Source organism: Macrosteles quadrilineatus, unplaced genomic scaffold (assembly GCF_028750875.1).
Source record: "Macrosteles quadrilineatus isolate MER2022 unplaced genomic scaffold, UCM_ALF_1.0 Scaffold_2__2_contigs__length_208266976, whole genome shotgun sequence".
In the NCBI taxonomy this organism is placed as follows: domain Eukaryota; kingdom Metazoa; phylum Arthropoda; class Insecta; order Hemiptera; family Cicadellidae; genus Macrosteles; species Macrosteles quadrilineatus.
The window spans coordinates 14,088,363-14,111,540 of NW_026542595.1; the positions used below are offsets into that span (position 1 = coordinate 14,088,363).

The window sequence follows — 23,178 nt, forward strand, 5'->3', positions numbered from 1 at the left end:
TTATGTGCGTTTACTTCCTTGTTTAGTATAAACATACTTTAGTATATTGGTAAATTGTTACGGTATTTTATTACGAGAAAAACTATAAACTATTAAATGGCATTGTAAATAATAGAATGTGTAGTTTTTGTAATATAATAATATTTTGTTTTATAAAAATAAATCTCTTGAATAATAGACATATTTCCATCCTAACTCTAAAATTCCGTGTGAATATGCCATTTAACTAGCTAGGTGTGTACAAGTAAAATAGTAAGCCACTATTTAGCTACGCAATCCAAATAAGAGGACAAAACTAACGGGTATCATATCATAAACAGAGCGAAATTGGTTTAGATTCAGTAAAAGGTCGGATCAGGTAATTAATCCAGTAGGCCTAAGGCACTCTCAGAAGCGACGTTATCGAGTTAGCAATCTGATTTCCATAAGCGTCCACGAGGTGACAGACACTCTTGCAAAGCAACACATCTGTGTCACTAGCCACACTTCAAATACAACTGTATGATTACTTATCATGAACATATTTTATTTTTATTTGTGTTAATCAACGTCATTAGTAACTTTCAAGTTTTGTACACGATCCGGACTCTGGTATTGTTACTTTCTAACGCGAAACGTTTGATAAATCGCAGCATTAATTAATACCCCAATGATAAATGTTAAATATCATTAAGACCAGAATTTTTCTCAATTGGAATCGAACTAGCAGCCTTGAGATTAAATGGTGAACACAGTAATCACTAGACTACCTGGAAAATTTGTACGGAAGTAATTCAATAACTGTTGTATAATTAATTACTATAGCTTATAGATTGAGATGTTGAGATGTAACATTTCTACTTAAACTGGTTTCAATACACTTTGCAGAACAACAGTTGAAAAATACGTTATTTTAAGATACTGTAGTGGTGTGGTACTTTAAAATAAATAGGAAGATTTTCAAAAAATTTAGTTGGTCAATTTTCCTTTTCATAAACGTTATAAATCGTATATTTCATTACTAGGACCGAAAGTGGCATTTTCCGACACGCGCTCAAGTTTCATGTGTGAGTGAAAGTCGAACACAGGAAAACAAAATTTCACGTGCGAGGAAAAGCCGAGCATGTGAGATTAAGGTATGTTATATTACAATTAAAGCGCTTTGTCAATTTAATCTTTTTTTTCTAAACCACATAAAATAATCTTAAAAATGATATATTGTGTGGTAATGTATATTTTACTATTTAAAAAGACAATAAGAAAATAAGGTAAATTTTTCTATGCATATAATTAAAAAAAAAAATTGAAATGTCCTAAATTAGGAGTTTAAGTAAAATGTTATTTGCGAATAAAACCACAAAGCCGTTTTCCTCTCTGAACATAACAACTCTTAAAGAAGATGAAGCTTGCCAAGTTAGTATATAAAATAGACCCTCTAGCTTATGTCTTGCTGTGCAAACATCAATTAGTGTATTGTTAATATAGGTGGCAATGAACTGTGCTCAGCACTTTAGGTGCCTTTGCAACCGATATGCGTAGAATACAAATGTGCCGTGATAAACTATTTGGACTCTTATGAGCTAATTTGAATATTGAACCAAATCTATAAAAATAGTATCATAATTTGCAAAAACTAAAGCAAAACGGTTTTGAGTATTATTTTACTTTAAAAATACTACGTCATGGTCGATGAAATCATTAAAATAGACGTTGGGTTCAATAAAGTATATAGATTTTATAATATTCATAGTAGACATAACAGTTTGGTAAAACTTTTAAAATCTGAGTAATGACCTACACATTTTACAGATTTAATTTCCTTATTCCTTATAGTATTATCCATTTTTAAAATTTTGGACATTTATTGTTTACAGTTTCTGAAAAGAATAGCCAGATTAAAGGAAAATGCTTTAGAAATAAAGTACTGTATTGTCAAAGTTTTACACTTAGAGTACCATTTGCCATTCCGAGTAAAAAAGCGGTCCAGATACCAAGTTTTTTGTTAAATTAATAACCTGCATATTTTCAATAACATGGCAAATAAAAACACGTTTCTTTTGTATCTTGTTTATTCATTGGTAGCTGAAAGAACTCCCGTGAGGCTTCTGTCGTTAACAAAATAGGTTTGAACATTACTAACAACATACATTACAAAAGTGACATCAAGTTTCCTCTTTTATTTACGTGATAATTGGTTGAAGCACCGTTGTGAAAAATAATATTAACGTGCTTTATAGAAATGGCGATTTATAGGTGAAGTTTATATAAAGAAAGGTGAAGTGAAAAGCTTGCAAGTTATTATTTGATGTACAAAAAAAAAAAAAACAAGCCAATACTTTTATTGGCTGGGAATTTCAGTAGTTTTATTCTATTAATCCTGTACTTACGAAATATGTAAAGGGCTGTTAAAAACGTTAAACATAAAATGTATTTAAAAAATTTAGTTAAAATGTAGTTAAAAAAACTGTTTGATATGAAATATACTTTTTTGATATCCTACATTTATAAACTATGTCTAATGGCAACTCTTCAAATAATCCCTAACTAGTGCACCTGTTGTTCGAATTCAAGTAGTTGCAAAGTATTACAGGAGTCATTTTAAAGCGAGCACGATGTAACGGTTCAATGTAATATATATCTTGTAAATATTTTATCATTTTTCAAAAGCTGATCTTGTTTTCTACAATGTCTCCACATTGGGTTTTTCATGTTGATCTTTGTCATTGATCATTTAGTCTGCAGGGTACCACTATTGTCAGCAGTATGTTTAAATATTTCGGTTATAATATTAAATAGCGATACAATTTGTTCACATTAACTGATTTCCAGCATAAACTAAATCACATAATAAATTGTCTAATAAACTGTCTGTCACAGTTCTATTATCTACAATTGGCTATATTGGCAAGTTGTTGTAACGACGTCAATTATATTTACCTTAGAAAATGCAGAGTTAAAAGGCCTAATGTTGCTCAGGTGGTATATTTTGTTTCCTTAATTGTAAACAGTTAATAGAATCCTTCATTGGAAGTTTTAGTAAAGGTCTCTTGGATTTGTCGTATTCTTCTAAAACAACTTTACTTTAACGGAAACATAGATTAAATGTCCATGACGTACCAGTCTTATTAAGCATTAGATGGGTTTCCTCTGCAATTACCACATGTTAAGTTGATGTTTCCTACAAAGAATTGTAGCACTTCGGCTAACATCCTTAATCGTTATTTAAGAATCTTCATGTTGTAGGTATTTTTCGATATATAGGCTAATGATGATAAATAATTCTTAATAAAACATGATATAAATATCTTAAACTTGGTAGTGTTCTAAGACTTTCCTATATTTTGATAACTAGCAAATCAGTTCTTTCAATTATAGCTCAAGAAATATAGTACTGTGTCAATTTAGTTTTCTTTTTGGTGAAATGTGTAAAATTGTCCAGGATTTTTCGCTTTTTCCATTGTAATATGTACGTAAATCCAAATTCAAAGAGTAAATATTTTATTTCAGCCAAGTCAGTAATAGTATATTTCATAACAAGAGTAGAAAAGTGTGTGAGACCGTACGTTTTACGATATTTATCGAGCACTTGAAATTTGGTCAAGCATATTTAAATACCCACTTTCACTCGTGTTTTGAACGTTACTTTTCACCACACTACAAAGAATAACTGTTTTTAGCGAATTTCCCATTATAAGGAATAAGCTATTTTTAGTTAAAACATACATAAGATATTTCCTTATTCCTGTTATTAGCATTAAAAAACTCAAAGCGTTTTAAGTTAAGCATTCAATTTAAAGTTAGAATTTACATTTATTGTATTATTTTGGTTCTTGCAAATGAAAACAAATGGTTCAACAATAACAAATGTTTGTTTGTTTGCGTCGGCAAAATCCTAAAAAGATCAAAAACATTACTTTTGCATAGTAAACATTGTTTTTGCGTAGTAAACAGTGTTATGATGAATTTTCAAAGGCAATTATCGTGTAACAAAAAAAAGTCATTTCACAGTAGTGTAGCAAAAATGTTTGTTGCATGCGAGTCCTTGAATTGCAACTAAAATTAGATTATCCAGCTGACCATTATGCAAACAAATATGTTCTTCACAAGGATAGCATTGAAACTTTATAAGCCACTGGGGCAGAGTCCAAGGGACCTTTCTCAAAAATTTAAAACCAGTTTGCACACCAACGCAAACTGAAACTGAACGCTGCGCTGTAAACTGAGCGCTGTGTTGCGCTATTTTACACGCTCTTTGAAAAAAGACGCGAAACAATGGTCAAAATCAGTTTAGAAATGGCAGAGGTGCTCAGCCCACTCACTAATTTTGTGTTGGCGTATTAATTATCAGATTAGATAATTACTAATTATTAGAGTAAATGAGGCGATAAGGCCTACACTAGTTTTGTTTGCTCTTGTAAGGAAACAAATTTCAAATCTATTCCTTAGACCTTGACAAAACCCCTAATATTATAATCCAAATTAAAGAGACTTCCACTTAGGGAGAGAGCCTGGTATTTATTAAACGTTTCTAATGATTAAAGTAGTTGGGTGAAATCAAGAAAGGACTTGCAAAATAAAAGTTATACACGAGATCATACCATTTAAATGTGAGATATGCTAGAATTTTTACTAAAATGAAACTGTGTTCTCAAAATCATGTGGTAAAAATCACAAGATAAAAAAAATTGTTTTAAGAGATAATTATAATAAAATATGTACAGTAGTGATGTCATTTAGAACTAAACCACGAGGCTTAATTTTACTAAAATGCTAAAATAAATTATTTGATAACGCTTATATTTGGCAATATTTAATATTTTCTTTCCCATAGACAAAAATATATTTAATAGCAAATTTACTTACGGGGAATTTTTCGTGGTGGAGGTTTAGAAATCGTTTGACGCGGACAGTGTCGTTGCAGCGGATTGCACGCTCTAGCAGAACTGCATCAGATGACAGGTCGCCAGACGAGGCATAACTGGAACAATAAAAAATACGTTAGGAGAGTGGAGTCAGACTTTGGTAGTAGTATAGTATAGTAGGAGTTAGTACGTTGGTAGTCGCTGAACAAAAATCACAAAAACAATAAATACTACACTAGGCTAAAGCATTTAACTGGTTTAAAAAAAAAATACAGATGACTTTACATCTGGTGAATTAAAAGTTATATAAGAAATAGACTCAGTTCAGGCTTCTTTTACTTTTCAGATGTTTTAAGGATGCCCTGTTTCCTGGACGTAGTCTCTGGATTACATGTAATCTCATAAAATGACTCTCCTTGTCCAAAATATTTGATTAAGTCACCCAATTAACAACACAACATCGGCTGCCTTCCTGACAAATATGGTGTAGGATGTGTAAACTGTAAAGCAACGAGCTCGTTATTAGATCGGTCAGATAAAAGCTAACTAGAGGAAGGAGGATGTGTGATAGCGTCACGTAGCAGCTATAAATGTAGAGAGAGGGAAAATCCCCCCAGAGACAAGTGCCGGGATAACATTGCAATTTGTCTTGTGGCTTCACACGTCTTGTACTAATGTCTACACATCCAACGACGCACTCTAAACACTCATAGCTCGCAGTCTTCAGTGGTCTTGTAGCTTCACAAGTCTGCACATCCAACGACGCATTTTAAACACTCATATCTCGCAGTCTTCAGTGGTCTTGTAGCTTCACAAGTCTACACATCCAACGACGCATTTTAAACACTCAAACCTCGCAGTCTTCAGTGGTCTTGTAGCTTCACAAGTCTACACATCCAACGACGCACTCTAAACACTCATACCTCCCAGTCTTCAGTGGTCTTGTAGCTTCACAAGTCTACACATCCAACGACGCATTTTAAACACTCATACCTCGCAGTCTTCAGTGGTCTTGTAGCTTAACAAGTCTACACATCCAACGACACATTTTAAACACTCATACCTCGCAGTCTTCAGTGGTCTTGTAGCTTCACAAGTCTACACATCCAACGACGCATTTTAAACACTCAGTAATTTTACTGGAAGTATAATCTTTTAATTTCATAATTAGATATATTAACAAGTTACCTGTAAATGTCAAAATGAACATTAATTGTTAATTAATCAAATGTCAAAATGATACATTATTCAATATTATTAAGAAACTATTTATACATAGAGTTTTGGGATTCGTAATCAAATTTAATTTAAAATGCTCGATTTATGATTACAAAATATCAACGTAATGCAAATGCATCATGTGTGCTTAAGACATTTGATTCAAGTTGTTAAGATGTTAATTTGTAGTATTATAATTTTAATAACTTGAATGTTAACATATTTCTTTTATTATGCAAACATTCTTCAGAAATAAATCAAATATAATATCTAACAAAAACATCTTTAACACAGAAACAAGTAAGCTAATCGACACATTAATTTGACATTCATGATTGACAGTTTGACTTAAACATTGTTACTGACATAATATTTTTAGTTTTTAGTGTTTTTTTGAGGTTTTGCAGAAGCAGTCTTGACACCTAGAAGCATCGTTCCGACCTTCATAGGCTTAATTAGACCTTCCTAGCTGGAATAGTTAAGGTTATTTTACAGTTTGCTTTATTTTTATGTATCTCATATTTTACTTTAATGGATTACTGTTGTACATTTTTACGTCCAGCTTACCCACGTGTAAGCAAATAGTCTAATAAATAATCATAATTTATTTTATAAATGTTTTATAAACGGTAAACAGACGGGTGATGTTGAGATAAATGAAGTGTTTAAATCTCTCAACAGTCTGCTCTCCAGTGAAATAAAATAACAGATCGGTATACACCTTGTAGTCTAACATATCTTCCATCCGTCAGTTATTCATAGGCGACGTAGCATTTATCAGGACTGATGGTTTTGAAAAGATCGCGAAACCTTTCTGCTTTTGTTGCCGAACAAAGTGTTTGAATAGACAGGAAGCTTTTTGTGAAGTTGTCACTCGTTGTAAAGATACCCGTCAATGAAAGAGCTGTGTTAAACTGCTGGTTTACCAATATCTATTTTTTATATCGATGCTAGTTTGTTAAGATAGCGAATAGTATGTATTACATAAGTAATATCGATAAGTATGTCCGAAACATTCAAAGCTTCATCTGCAGATCAAAAGAATGTTTTTACCTTTTAAATTATTACTCTCCAATCATTGCTTGTGTTAACTCATTGATTTCAAACATAGGTTTAATGTTTAAGACTCGCCATGCAAAATAGAGAAAAATATTATCGAACGCGCAGAATAGAATTAAACTGAAACTTCCTTTTATCGCCATTGAATAGATATGTTTTATATAACTTCACAAGTAATATTAAATATGCTAAATCCAAATGCACAGTTACAAAGGCACAGAAGGCTACAATATTTCTTTACTCCCTCATCACAAGAGAGAGGTGTAGGGGGGGGGGAGAGATTCTCTCTGAGGACCGCCTCAAGAGAAGTGATGCGACATCGGCGTCGTCGTTAATCTCGTAATTGCTCTAGATATTTTATTAATATTTTTGATCTCACGAGGATTCTCCAAAAGTCTTAGCTTTATAACTTTACTTTTTCTTGGGAACCCAACATAATACTTCATTGCGTGGTCTAAAAGAAGTATAAAAGTACCCTGTTCCTTAAAAGGAATAACAATCTTACGTATACAATGTAAAAATGTATGCTGTATCAAGTTTCTAGGGATGGACTAGTAAGCTTTTTATGAGAGATATATTAAGAAAGAAATTAAAAACCTAGAATTACCTACGATCTATCATGATACATACCAGATCATTGAGTGTTCAACGTTGTATACTTATGTTATTCAGTGTTTATTTATTATATATTAGTAGCCAAGCATGTTTCTTGAAAATCTTTTTTCTCAGCTTGTGTGCATCGCAGGGAAAATCTTGGCTTACTGTCAGCAAAATATTTTTCTGTAGATGTGAAGAATCTCTTTATAAATTCAAATAAGCTCAAAAGCACAAAAATAATTTAATTTAAAATTTTTAAAAATTAACATGAGCCTTATGGGTTGCCCTGCTGGGGACGAAATAACAACGAAATGTAAACAGAAAATCAACATAAATAGAACAAATTCCAATCACATGTTTTATCTACAGCATGGGGTGAAAATAGAGAAGTCTATTACATATTTTTGGTCAAGCTTTCGACCACTGGACGACCTGTTGTTAATATAAATTGATATGAACATTTTATTTGGTACGTTGGTAAATTTTACTTCTTCCTAAAATATGATGTTTTCTCATTGAAAAAGAGATTTATATTTATATTCTCTTTTACACAGAAACTAAATGATTTTGTTTTATTTAGGCGTAGGCCTACGTAGCTTAACATTTATGTTAAGTATGATTACGGAATAATACTAACTTTAGCGTAAACTGACACGTGACAGCAAAGAATTATAATTAACAATTATAACAAAAGAATGGTACTTTACGTTTAGTCGTGTATATTTGAACAAACGATGCTTGGCCTGGGGACAAACGAAGAGAGGTTTACATAAAAAACTTATTTCATAAAATAATTCTTTAATATTATAGTACTGAACAATATACATTCACTTGTTTGTAAACCTGTCTTTAGTTTGATTATCCAACACCCTAATATACAGTGTTTTTTTTTTACCTAATAGGATTTTTTTAACCTGCTAACTGAATTTTCATGTGTTGATGAGATATTAGTAAGAAGATCAATTTAACTTTTAAAGTAACATTTTAAACGACTGTAAGAATTAACTGACTTTAAAAATAGTTTTAAGTGCCTTACGAATTATTATTATGTAATTATAATGAGTAGATAAATTATTTTATACTACAGTTTTTAGTACCTAATGATTTTTGTTTTATGCCTAAAAATTATGTTTTACTTTTTACAAAAAAAATCTAGTCAATCATAATGTAATAAGTCGACAACATGATCGGAAAAGCACACTGGTAAATAATTGGAACAGCATAGTATCCGAAGTTTAGCTACACGTGGCACCACATTCTGCTCGGGTAACTCATGTCAAGCAGTTGTTCGATTAGTTTTATCAAACACTCTTGTAGGAATATCCTCTAGTAGCAAATACTTAAATCATATCATAAGAACAATTTGAAAGTTTGATCTTTTAAAGTTGAGATTATATTAGAAAACATTAAAAACAAAAAACAAATATTTTCAGCTAGCCTTAAATAACAATAACTTTATAATCTCTTGATGACAAATATAATTTATTTGCATTATATTTGGCAATATTCGTACAATTATAATACCAACCAACTCTAAAAAACTTAAGGATGATCATGTTTGATCGATAGTTTTGCCTAGTATTGCATTATTCTACAACAACCTAAACCTTGTTTTAAAATAACATACAAAATAATAGTTGTTGGTTTAATATTTTTTAATCAGAATTAATTAATAAAATACAATTACTATGATTTCGTTTACGTTTAAAGAACATTTGGCCTAATTTATTCCTATTTAAAAAATGGATCTGATGCGTACCTGACTTCAGGGATGAGAAATGTTTTATTACAGCTTCCGTTTTACGTGGGCTGAAGCTGGAAGATTTGAATGTTTTAGTTCAACCATTCTGTCGCACACGACCCCCTTCATTCCCCTTACATTCCCCTTCTATACACAAGAATGCGCGAAGTTAAATATTCCTCTTAAGCAAATGTCACTAAATAAATAATAATTGAAGTTCTGGTTGTTCTGGTTGCAATTGAAGTATTAGGAGGTTTATGATTAATACATTCTCAAAGCAATTACTAAAAGGTTTTTTTTTACTTTACATGAAGTAAAATCCATTACAAAAATTATGGTATTGATTATTACGAATCCACTATAAAATCCAATTTTCTTCACTTGGATTTTCTTATTTCCAATGAGTGTGTAGGCAACAACAGTTTTAGCGACTTATAATTATCATACAAATTATTTACTTTTTCATTGTAAATATAAGTTGGTTTATTTTATTTTAAAGGTAGTCTTGACAAGAAATAAAGTAATTTATTGATATTATGATGACTGTGTTATTAAAGTTTTAATTAAAACGCTTCTTCTTCTGTCTACTATAATACACTCGTACTTAGTCACACACAACCCTAGTCTGTTTGTCAAATAAATATAACGCTGTATTTCTCCTTGGTTTACATTTTTATACTTTGATATCAGTGAATTCAATGTTTACAAGAAATATAAACCGAATCAACATAAACTCTGTTAAATATTAAAATGTAAATACGTGTTGGTAGATTTATGATAAATATATAAATTGGATGTAGGCTAAGTGAGGGACGTTGGTGGAGGTAGTGGTGGGAGGGGGGGGGGGGTGGCAGATGTCAAGCACCATCAGTAGGTAATGGCTGTTGCATTTTTTATGGCTTCTGGTAAACCACAAGCGCGTCTGCTTCGCTGCCTTAAACTGGGTCCCTGTGGCGATTAACAAGTAAACATTGGAAATTATAAGATTGTAATTTAGTAAAAATTAAACATTAAATGCTTATGTTGTACAATATTATGTATAAGGTCAAAGATAATTTATCGTCTGTTAAATACTTGATTTACTTGTATACTCTTTTATGTTCTATTCTTCAAACCAAGAAAATCGAATGCATTTGTTTAATGGTGGGTTTTTGAAGTTTTATTGGATACCAACGACGAGACAAATTTAGACAAAGTCATCACGTAAATCTGTACATAGTTTTTATAAACTTGTTAAACAGTGTGTATTCTGTCATTAGAATCATTGGACATTATTACCAAATAGTATAATTACTTAAGTGTTTATATATTATTACTTAAGTAGTTATATACTACCAAGAAAATAAAGCGATTTTCCGTTTTATAGATTTTACTAAATGTTTCCTTAAATATATAAGATTGAATAAAATTAGGTTTAATGAGTGCCCAGGTTTGGTACTACAGGCGTAGGAGACAAAGATTCTTGTAACTACAAATTCTATGGAAATAGATTTCTATTGTAATAGGATTTCTTCTGTTGGCAATAAGAATCGTGTTAAACGAAAATGCAAGACACAGAGGCAAAACAAACGGAGCATTCAGCTGAAGGCAAAAGCCTTGTCTTCCAGGAGTGTTTCCCTTTTGTTGTTTGTAAATAATTCTGGTACTCTTGACATATTCTCAGACTATGGTTCGTTACTTCTTTTTAATGGATACCACTTGATTTAGTAATAAACAAAAGCTCTCTAAAAGCGTTTCTGCATTTTTGGATGGTTGCGTATTTACCAATAGCTTTTCCTTGAGTAAAAAGCTGTTAGAGATAACATATGAATTGATTATAATAACTTTATAATTCCTTATAATCAATTCTCTTGGTTCCTGAAAGTAAGCTAACTAAAACTTAAACTAAACTAATTTGACATATATACAGATATTATATTTTCAATGATATTTACTCATGAACATCACACTTAACATTAACAACGTGTTTTACATGTAAAATATTGTGACTGTAAGCAGTAAAGTTTGATGTTAACCTACATCGAATACAAAGATGCGCAACTTTGAGTGAGAGATGACAGAATGATTGAGACATTGTGTAACTTGAAGACTTCGCTTTGACGATGCACTTTCATTCATACTTGAACAATTCCCCCGAACTTGTAACGCTTATAGCCTTGTATACTGATGGGATCTTGAGCACCAAATCACAGACAATATAATACTTTAATGCAGACGGTCAGCTGGATCTGCGCTAGGCGCTGTTTCATGATGCGGCTGTATTGCCGCGCCACTGTAGCGGAAGACGCGAAAAGTTTCCTCCTCGAGTGGCGCTGTGGGATTCTATTTAAATTTGAATGAACGCGCTTTGAATGAGATGTTTCTCGAACACTATTTAAGATATCTTTATGAAACTTGGTATACCGTTTTAATACGTCATAATGTATTTAAGGAAAAATAATCAGTAACAAATATGATCCTGTTTCAAAATAGCGGCGTTTTAGCGTATTTCCCATATATAGAATAAGCTATTACCGTAGTACTCATCGTAAGACCTGGACCCGGGACCGATTTATTTTTCGTTTTGAGGTCCCTAGGGGCAAAAAACACCAACCGTTCGAATTCATATACAGTATCTAAATAAATTCTTGAAAGAAATCTCTATTTCTTCAACCGAAATAGATAGAAATATTCTGTTAGTGGCGTTGACTGTTAACAAAGGTTCCTTATTTTTTTACATCAAAAATATTTTTAACCCCCCTAACAGGGTAGGGGGTGGGGGTGACTTATTTTTTTTCAAATAGCAACCCGTATTGAGTGACACCTCATTTTGAAGGATTTGTCAAAAGAAACACAATTACACAAACCCGAGGTGGATATCTCACTCCTAGCCAAAATGTAGGTAATGCAGGTATTCCAAAATTTTATTTAATGAATGTGAAAAAGCACCAATATCAAAAATATGGAAATAAATCTGTATTTGTAAAACTGAAATTATAAAAATATTCTGTTTGTGGAATTAATTAATTGTTGACATAGGTTCCGCAGTTTTTTACATCAACATTATTTTTTAACCCCTTTAACAGGGTAAGGGGTGGGGGTGATTTATTTTTGTTTAAACAACCCCTATTGAGTGACCCCTCATTTTGAAGGGCTTATCAAAAGAAATACAATGACGCAAATCCGAGGTAGATATTTCTTAGCCTAAATAGCGCACTAAGTTTTAAGTTGTAACTTGTAATTTCCATCAGATTTGCCTTAGGAGATCTGCTGACTTACTACTAAAAACTGGAACAAACTTCCTGTTAGGTGTCGGCTTATTTAGCGAAAAAATGTGATATCTTAACTATTCGTTATAAGATCTTTTTAACTTTATGTAGTTTAATAGGAAGTTATAAATGATAAATTATAATGTTCGTACGTGGTGTATAATGTATAATTTCCTGTACGTGATGCGCCAATGTTTTGGTAATACAGTAATAAAAACTTACACTTTGAAACTAACTGTGACTTTATTGATGTATAAATTATTAAAAATCACATTAGAGTGGACTGTATAAATGAATCTGATTAATAAATTGCTATAACGAAACGAATGCGGTTGTAACTAAATGTGAATTGACTAGTGAAATACGTGGAGAGACCTGCCTGCTCGTGACAAAAGGCACCCCTCGCCCTAGATTAGGCGCGCCACACATTGGAGCGAGGCGAGGTGTAACTCTACAGCCTGTAGAGTTAACAACAATTCCACGAACTGCTGAGGAAGTGCCTGTCCTTTCGCAGATGGACGGTGTTTATGATTTGTGCTAAAATATGACAAGTGGCCCTATCCGAACAAACATTAGACTCTACATTTTGAATATGCTTTATTTGAATTTGTTTTATTTTGATCCATTGACAACATTCCTGAATTGTTTGTACTTACATTAGGGACACCCAGTATACATCTCTGATTGGCCGTGAATGCGATAACTTAAGTAATTTTGGTCCGATTTTCATGAAATTTGGGTTGGAGATGTATGATGGGAATTACATTGTACATCTATTTAAACTACTTGTCACTTACCATGATATCTTTCATGACGTTGATCGTTATAAAAAACCTAAGACCTACACAAAACTCTGTTGATGATTAACTAAACGTATTGATGAAATTACCAAAAATGAGCCATTATTAATTTAGAAATATTTTTTACCTGTGTTTCTTTTGGGAATTTTTAAATTTCATTTTAAAATTTATTTAAAGGATAACTTCTAAGTATAAGTAAAATTCGACTTTTGAAATATTTGAATAGAAGACAAATAACGTGTTATGACATCGCTGACATGGATAACATAAAATTGAGTCCTATTTTAATGTTGACTCTGCATGTAATATTTTAGTCTAATGGTAATACCTGCATTATTCATCACAGTTCGGTTTACTGGATTCATCTAAGCATAGGCAGGCGTTAAACTGAATCTTGAAAATAAAACAATCATTATTCACCTTCGCATACTTTACATAATGAACTCACTTTAAACACAAATGCAAATTGTTTAAAACAACATTTAATCAAAGACAATCAATTAAATAAGAATATAAAAATAAGCTGTTGAATTATTAACAATTTGTTCGTATGTTTAGATTATGCATACTGGTTAACCAATTACTGCCATCTATACAAATTATTGGTTTTTCTTTTCCGAGTCGGGTTGAAGGTCTTTTACCTATATGCCAACCCCGTGCGAAGGACGGGTACTCTGCTAGTTATTAATAAAATCGGTTAATTAGAACTGTGGATTTAATCGTACAAAATCTTTAGTTCAGTATTTTCTCACCATTATAAATTTGGAGGTTGCTTAACGTTTTTGCAAATAACTTAGAAATGGTGAGGAAATCGACCAAAGTGGAAGGTGATATTCTGATAGTAGTAATTTTTGGAAAATACTCAATAAAGGCAGCCTAAAGTTGGCTACAAATATAAACTTGGAAATTAAACTTGGAAAAAATGCGTTTTAAATGTAATATTGTTAATTTTTATTGTTTTTGGTTTCCATTGTCTGTGACCGAATGTTTTAATCTAGATGTAACAACAGAACATGGATTGAAACATGAGGTGAACACGCAACTACACGGATCGACGTAGTGTTTTTGCTGAGGCCAGGCCAGTCACATCGGCAGTCAATACTGGGAATGACGACGTGGTTATGGCTCCATAACAGGAACAGGGCGCCCAGATGCCTCAATCATATTATATGCAGGACATTCTGGATCAAGGGGAATATTATAATCATTCAAAACTCCCACTGAATACATATTTATGCATATTATTATTGCTTTGACTAAATACATTTATGTTCGCTTTAAACATTCTTTAAGTAACTGAGAACAACGATATACAGTAGAATATTTTGATAGAGTGCAAGTGCGATTTTTTGAATGTATTAACAACAATTATTAGACACTATTATAAAAAGTATTAGCGATTGAGAAGGGGACACCACCTATACAGTAAGTGCGAATTGTAACTCAAATATAAGTAAAGGATGAGTGTAGGTTCTAGAATGTTGTGAGATGACCTGTGTAAATTGGTTACTGACTAATACCAGCTGTGTCTTATCAGTCAGGGCCGTTTTAAAGCCCAATGATCAGGGCCAGCTGGGTCACCTACTGACATTTCCCAGAATTGAACCAGCGACCTTTTAATTGCTGCGAGCACTACCCAGCCAATTATTGGTTTCACTCATCAGATATTCAACATATTTTTAAAGCTTTCCTCTCTCTCGGACTCGTAAACTACAACACAAACACAAGTACACAAATAACACGCGCTCTTGACTTGATTGCGACTTTTTACCATAACGAAATAAACACGCCACTTCATGAGGAAGGACGGTTTTCGTAATTTTGCTTACAAACAAGCAATCACAGCTTTGAATGGCTGAACGAGGCAATTTTTCCACATGAGTACTTGTGCGAATATATAATTCTAAATAAACAATTCAATAATTACAATACCTTAACTAATTATATTGTGGTTGCACTTAACCTTCTCTATTAAGCTGGTATTACACATACAGTGTACACGATGTTGACAAAACCTATGGGTAGTTAGTTTCTAATAATAGACTCAATGCCAACACCATTACTAATTTAATCCATCCACATTTTGTGCATAATTAGTTGTCACCAACTCATCACTTAAAGGAGAACTTATGAAAACTGTTTTAGGATTTTGTTTCACCCAACGTTAGTTAGAAAACTACACACACAGAATAGAATACTCGCTAAATCAGTTACTGACAGCCTTTCAGTAACTTATCGTACAAGACTCGCATTAAGGCTTTTCATTCAGTACAAACAATGTTAGTACTACCTATTTAATAACGGTAAAGTATATTTAGATAGCCTACGTTGGATGTGCACTTATTTTAATAATTCAGTACATATAGGGGTACGGAATTTTAAAAGATATTTCAAACAGCATATACAGGTTAGACAATAGACAATGCTGAAGATACTTGGATATCATAAACGAAATCACTATCTTGCCATAAAGATTGTGTTTCATCGTAACTTTTGACACATAGCTGTTAAGGTTTATGCGTCGTTAAATGAACTGTGCCGTGTATAAGATATGCAAAGCATATAGGATGTTAGATATCATTCCTAAATTTAGTCTACTGTATTAACATTACCATAAAAAATACAAAAAGAAACAAATGGTAAGGATCAGTGAATAAAATTTGGGTAAGTTTAATTTGCCTACAATCATAATAACATTTGGCTTTTGTTAATTAATTTTTTTTTAAGAAGGCATTGGTGCCCTCTTTTAACTATGCTATTTTCCATCTACGAAGACCTCGGGTATGTTCGTGTAACGAATCCAACAAAGCATGAAGTGAACCAGTACAGTACAACCATGAACCTTATTTTGGTTGCAGGACGCGAACCAACGACTTCGCTGCGATTGATTCATAAACCGTCACCATTATGCTTGCAAACCATTTACTTAGAAAAGTGTCATATTACTAACTCGGGAAAGGGTTAGCTTTGGTCCGACAACACATTGAATGGTTCTCAAAAATTAATAACTACCATCGAGAAGTAATTAAATATGTTTGTAAGGGAAATCATTTGTTTCTTAATATAGTGGATAAACTAAGTTAAGTGTTGTGATCTTATAACATAATATTCGTGTTTTGCAGCATTTAGAAAATAAAACATTTTCCATAGTTTCTCACATAACAAATAAATGTTTATTGACAATATGCAAAAATTTTGAAATCTTTATAGTATAGCATATGGTTTTACAATATTGAAAAGGATGAAAGCAACATTTACCGAGTAGCCTTGAATTCCAATCATTCAACTCCTCCGTTCGATGTATTGATGAGCAAATTTGTGAATAATGGGCGATGAGCAACAGAGTTCATGGGGCATTTTTCCTCGTTGCGGTAAACTGGAGAACTAATCATCTGTTGTGGATGCGAATTAATCAGTACTCGGTTTGATAAATATGAACTCATCAATTCGAGCTTTTTCAATTTGTCATTTGACCCACGAATACTGTTCAGTTGACCGATACTATAATATTTTACCTTAGCTGCATTGAAGCCCGGAATACAGATTAAAAAATATTATTCTATCACTTATAAACCTTCATTTAAAAGAAAATGTACCTGCTGACACGTAGGTATTATTTTGTAAATCACTCTAAATGTTTAGACACTTGGAATTACTAAATAAGCTGGCTACTATTCATCGTACACGCTTATCAAAGTTATGTAAAGCTCTTTTATGGTTTCTATAAATTAAAAATTTAAATGCCATTTTTTTTTACTATAGAGGTTTTCTGATTAGTTTATTTGTTATATTTTCATTCTTTTAATTTCTATATTTGTTTCTTAGAAGGACTTAAAATTTCAAAAGAGTACAACAGGCATTTCTGTTCATCGTAGCAGCAAATCTTCATAGAGAATATCCGTTCAAAAATTATATTCCAAATGAGCGTGGATCTTATACTGTAGTACGATTCCTTTTACTTTCGAATATGTTGGATAAGCCAAAGCGGTTGGAAATCTGGCATTTAGGCTATAATATAATGTTTCAATATCAACAGAATATGGTGATGACAGGTATTTCAGTTTCGTACTACATTTTGAGCAGAGACACTTGCCTCACATTTGGTCTCAGATTGCATACAGTGTATACAGACAGAGTATACTTAATTACATCAATTCCCTATCGGTAACTTCAAGCTCTTAAATTATAATTACAACAGTTGATGAATTCCTAGATTTCCATAATCTTCATTACATTCATAGTCATTTGACTATTCTTAACTAGAACGTGATTGATTATCTTGTGTATGAGTTTAAGAAAAAGTAAATCTTTGCCTGTAAGACTTGCACAACAAGGTAACCCACATCAGAACTTGCAATCTTTCCAATCTCAGGTAGCATCCATCTCTGCCGAACATAATTGCGTTTTTATCTTAACTGAAAATTCAAGAGGCAAGTTGAAAACAAACCTTTTACTTATCGAAATGGCTTTATATAATCGATTGTAAGCAACAATTGTTTTTTATTATTCTCTAGAATGTTGGCAAGTTGTGTATTTTTTATTATGAGAATAGAAATATGTTATTTATTAATTTGAAGGCTATGATGTGGAAGGATGCTGAAACCTTCCATGAACAGGGTGCTTAATACAGTTGCATTACGTAAGAGCTACAATAATTTAATCAAAGAGTGGATTAAAGATATTTTTAGTTAATACAAATTCTTTTGTACAATAACGTTTATGTATGTTAGAAATGTATCTAGTCTTTCTTGTTATATGTTAGTTTATTTTAAATAATTGTGAGTCCAACGGGGTAAATGAAATACAAAGAGTTATGATGATAAAAAGTGTATATAATATTAAAGTTAATTTTTTATCCTCTAAATGGACCATGATATAAAAAGTAATTTTTTTATAAACAGTATTCAGTTTTGTAATTTTTTAATTCTTCTTACTGCCTTTACATGCTATTACTAAAAACAGCCGCTTTAAAATTCTATGGAGAAATACAGGTTCCTTTACGACATTTCATTTTGATTACGGGTATGAAAAGTTATGGTATCAGGTTAGGATCCGGTTAGATTTTCATATCAACGACGACATTTGGGGTATTTCATTTGTTTATATCCTCAATACCTATAACTACAACACCCCTAACCAATGATCTGTGTGTAGGTGTGGTGGAGGGGAGGAGGGTATAGTCGATACGGGATTATGGCGGTTTTTACGACCCAATAACCTGGCAAATGTGCCGCAGATGCCTACATTACGGGGAGTCTTGACTGCTTCCAGCACTGTGATCTGGAGAATGTGATATATAGACGGGAACCACTCACTTGGACACTTGCACGGAGTCAAACAGAAACATTCTCATTAGAGGTTATAGTGCCAGCCTTACAATCACAAAGTCACATGTTTCATTCTGAAATAAGTAAGAGACTTGTTAGTAGTTCGAAACTGTACCAACCTGTCTTTGGGCATTGGGCTTTTATAAAATGGTCGCCACTAAACAAAGCTGCGAATAGCATCTCCATCCATTATACACTTATCCAAAAATCACTCTGGGACTCGACATCATGCTAAATAATCTTCAGAAATTGTTTGTATAGTAATAATTTTTAGGAATAATTTATTCCCACTATTAAATTACTTAAGTGTGGATTTCATAAGAATATTTATTTAAGTACACGTTTAATGACTCAATATATTTTTAAAGAATATTCTCAAACTTATTCAATAGCATGGGTCAAAATAAGTTTAGTTATATAGCTAGAGTATATCAGTTTCGAAGGATCCATAAAAAAAATAAGCCATTCATGAGAAAGAAAATCAATCAATTATTATTTATCAATCGATTATCAGTTATGAATTATTTAAGATGGGGACTCCAATATGTGCGTATTTTAACCCAAATATGAGTGAAGGATGATTAGCGCAATCTTGTAGTCTTGTTAGTGACTAAGGCCGACACATTCCTTAGACACAGCTGTTAATTAATCACGGCTAATACCTACAGTTTATAGTGGAATCCGAACCACATTTTTGCCTTGGTATTAACGAATTGGTCTAATTATCAGGATATTACTGCGGATAGTCGTAGTAGACTACTCACTAGTGCGGACGTTAACCAAGTGAACTTCACGTGCTTAACAATTTTGGATAATTGAATGGATTGCGAAAAATATACCTGCTAGATTATAAACTTAGCCTTCGTTATCATATTGAGGATTTCTATTTTCCCATTGTTTTGCATTTTTTTGATGTTTGTGTTACAATCAATTTTGAAATAATAAGGTACATTCACGAAAATCCACACCTGTCATGCAAGATATTATACACTTAAAGACGAAATCCATACTCGATAAAAACATACAACAGTTTAAGGTACATCGTAACAAAGGTGTCGTAGTAAATTTTTATCTATGAATAAGCTATCATATACATTTTTCCGCCCATGAAGTTTCCTGTGAGCACTATACGGTTATGGATTTACGCGTGTAAAGTGTCAATCTTCAACTAGGAGAGACGGCCACTTATGCGCTATCCCCATATTACCTCATGTCTGTTTAACTAGGGGCATGTTCCGAGAGGATATGTACATAATGGAGGGCTTCGTATCCGGATATGTAACATTACCATATAGATTGACGTGTCATGGCCTAGCCAATATTTGATAATGATGGCGGTACATTAATCTAATGTAACAGTATTACAATACATTCAAAATAAAGTATTTTATGCAATCCCTATACAATCCAAAATTAGGATGTTACATCTTGTTTTTTTATTGTCAACATACTGTTTTTATACTATTTCATTTATTGCTCATATTATGGTTGTATGGATACAAACAAACCTTAATAACTGTATGTTAATTCGTACTGTATATATTTCTTACAATTACATCAATCGTTGTTTTTAAAGGTAAAAGTCGTGATACATTGGTTTTATGTACTATTTAAAATACCTAAGACACATTTAATTCTTTAATGCTTCATAAATTGATTTGTGGTAACAAAATAAACCCATTGAATCTATATGAATGTTGTACACAAATATATTACAACTTAAGAATAATTTAGCACTCAAACGAAGCTGTTTTCCTATTCTATAAACAGGGTACTACGACAGTAAAATTAATTATTGTAATTGTTAGTCTTATTTCCATATAAAAGATCATTTAACCAGTAGATTGATGGTTAGCTCCATTGTCAAAATGTAGCATTGCAGTTAAAGTACTTACTTCGGCAGCACACAAAACTTTCATTTCAAGACCTCGATTCTTATACTTCAAAATTTCTAAGGTTTTCCATTTTTCCTTCCACTTTACGAACAAACCCCTCCTGTAAGTAAGACCCGCCCTATTTAAAGGGAAGTCACTCGGGTAGAGAAATGTAATGCTTCACTTAAATTTGTCAACCTTATTAAAACTTCTTCTGCGTGATGAATATTGACAATCAATCAGATATTAAACTTCTTATAGATATATGAAGCAAAAATATGCCATACGATTTCCCAAGGTTTTACTTAAACACCCGTATGAGTATAGTTCTAGATTAAACTGTATTTTAAGCTTTGGTACTATTTTTTTGAAGACAGTTTAAACATTTGATTTATAAATATAAAATATGTATATTTGAATGTTCAAATGACATTTTAACGTGAACATGATAAATGTACTACATCACTAGGCTACTTTTAACGTGAACATGATAAATGTACTAAATCGCTAGGCTACTTTTAACGTGAACATGATAAATGTACTAAATCGCTAGGCTACTTTTAACGTGAACATGATAAATGTACTAAATCGCTAGGCTACTTTTAACGTGAACATGATAAATGTACTAAATCACTAGGCTACTTTAAACGTGAAAAAGATAAATGTACTACATCGCTAAGCTACTTTTAACGAGTACATCATATGAATATCTTCTATGTATTTTCTGGTTTATTATCGATGTACATAAACCAAGTTCATGTTATGTATTAAGTAAATGTCCCAAGGGCCTAGGAGAAACATGATAATATCATTATCTGGGAGATTGGTTAGTACAAACACGGTTCGTTAGTGTATGCTATGTTTGAAAACATGTTTGAAAACTGTTATCTAATTTGAGATTTGTATCACTAAAAACTATTTTCAAGTAAGAGTAGACTATAACAATGTGAAAAGTGCAGTTTATGCTCTACATTACAGTATATTTATATAGAGTATCTAGTTTTTAAGTAGAAATTGTTGGGTTTTATCTATCACGTACAACTACTGTTTTCACGCAAAAGTGTTATATGGAACGTATACAAATCAAGACAATGGAGCTAATAGATTTGAATAATGCTGCATTCCGTCGATTCATTTATTCCATTTACATAAGACTTTTGTACTTATTACAATATTTTAATCGATTTTAAGGTTATTTTTAGCGAAATTTCCCAATAGGGGAAAAGCCATTTTTGCCAATGGTATCACAGTAATGCCTACTAGACAAATTCGCCATTTTTTATGTAGTTAGCTTATATTAGAATTTTATAATTAAACGGATACCAGGGATACCCTAATGGGCCTTGAGGTACGAGCCTGACTTGGAATGTTGGTCATAAATAACATAAGTTTAATAAAATGAAGAATTTGTTTTTCAAATCAGACAAAAAATGCATACCTTCAAAAGTGATGCAACAAATAAGTTATTCCCCTTGACCGAAAGTTTAGTCCCTGCCTTAAGCAATAAATGATAATCGGTATAGACGTAACTAATTACGACAAAATGTTTTTTTATGTTTATTTATTTGACAAGAAACATTTAGTTTTTAACAACTTTACAATTAATTAATAAATGCATACATGTTTAAATGTACTTGCAATTAATTTACGTAGATAACATCAGAAGTGGATTGCCAAACGGAACTGTTATAACGGAGTGGATTACTATAATAAATAATCTTACAAAACACAGTCTCTACTCTGTTCGACGTGAAACATGAATTCCATCTCCTGTGCTACTTCACTTTTCTGCACTTCTAAACGTATACAGTATAATCGTTAGAAAAAAACTGCATAGCCGAAAAAAGTACTATGATACATACTGTAGCAAAAGCGGCAGTTTTCAGCAAATGAGGCCCTGAGAATTACTTTTTCCTACAGTCACCCGACAAAGGTTGGCTTCCCTGTACTGTTTATAGTACAGAAAGCTGCTAATTGCTGCATATTTATACCTTGCCGTACGGTTTATACTTTGCCGCACATCAGGATTCCAACGAAACAACACAAAACAGCGTGGTTTTATTATGCACGTAATCCGTGTACGCTTGGAAATAGGTTGGCAACACTTAAAGATAATAATTCTATGAGCAGCTGATTGACTATTATAACTACGATTTAACCTGTCATTTCGTGTTTATAGTTTCGGTATTTCTGAACTTTCTGGACTTTTCTTTTAAACGTTTTTAAAACATTCCTACGATCTTAATAAACAAGAAAATATCTTTAAAGCATTTTTTAGGCGCGGAAACCACTTCAAATTACTAAAACATACGGAACTATATTCTCAAAACGCGGAGCACATTTCTTGCCGAGGAAAAATAGCGGAGTGATACGGACTGCGGGTACTACTTTCTCTAGGGCACCATTTGTGTCGCCAGCTGAACCTAAAAAGGTGTTGTATGGTGTTTGAAAGACTAATTATTTATATGCTTTA

General features: G+C 32.3%; 1 protein-coding gene across 1 annotated transcript in view; it reads right to left on the reverse strand.

Annotated features, from left to right (window-relative positions):
• LOC128983951 (uncharacterized) overlaps positions 1-23,178 on the reverse strand; it is a 412,009-nt gene that overhangs the window by 372,476 nt on the left and 16,355 nt on the right. Inside the window, exon 3 of the mRNA XM_054403229.1 lies at positions 4,843-4,957. Coding sequence (XP_054259204.1) covers positions 4,843-4,957 — 115 coding nt within the window. The remainder of the gene's footprint in view (positions 1-4,842; positions 4,958-23,178) is intronic.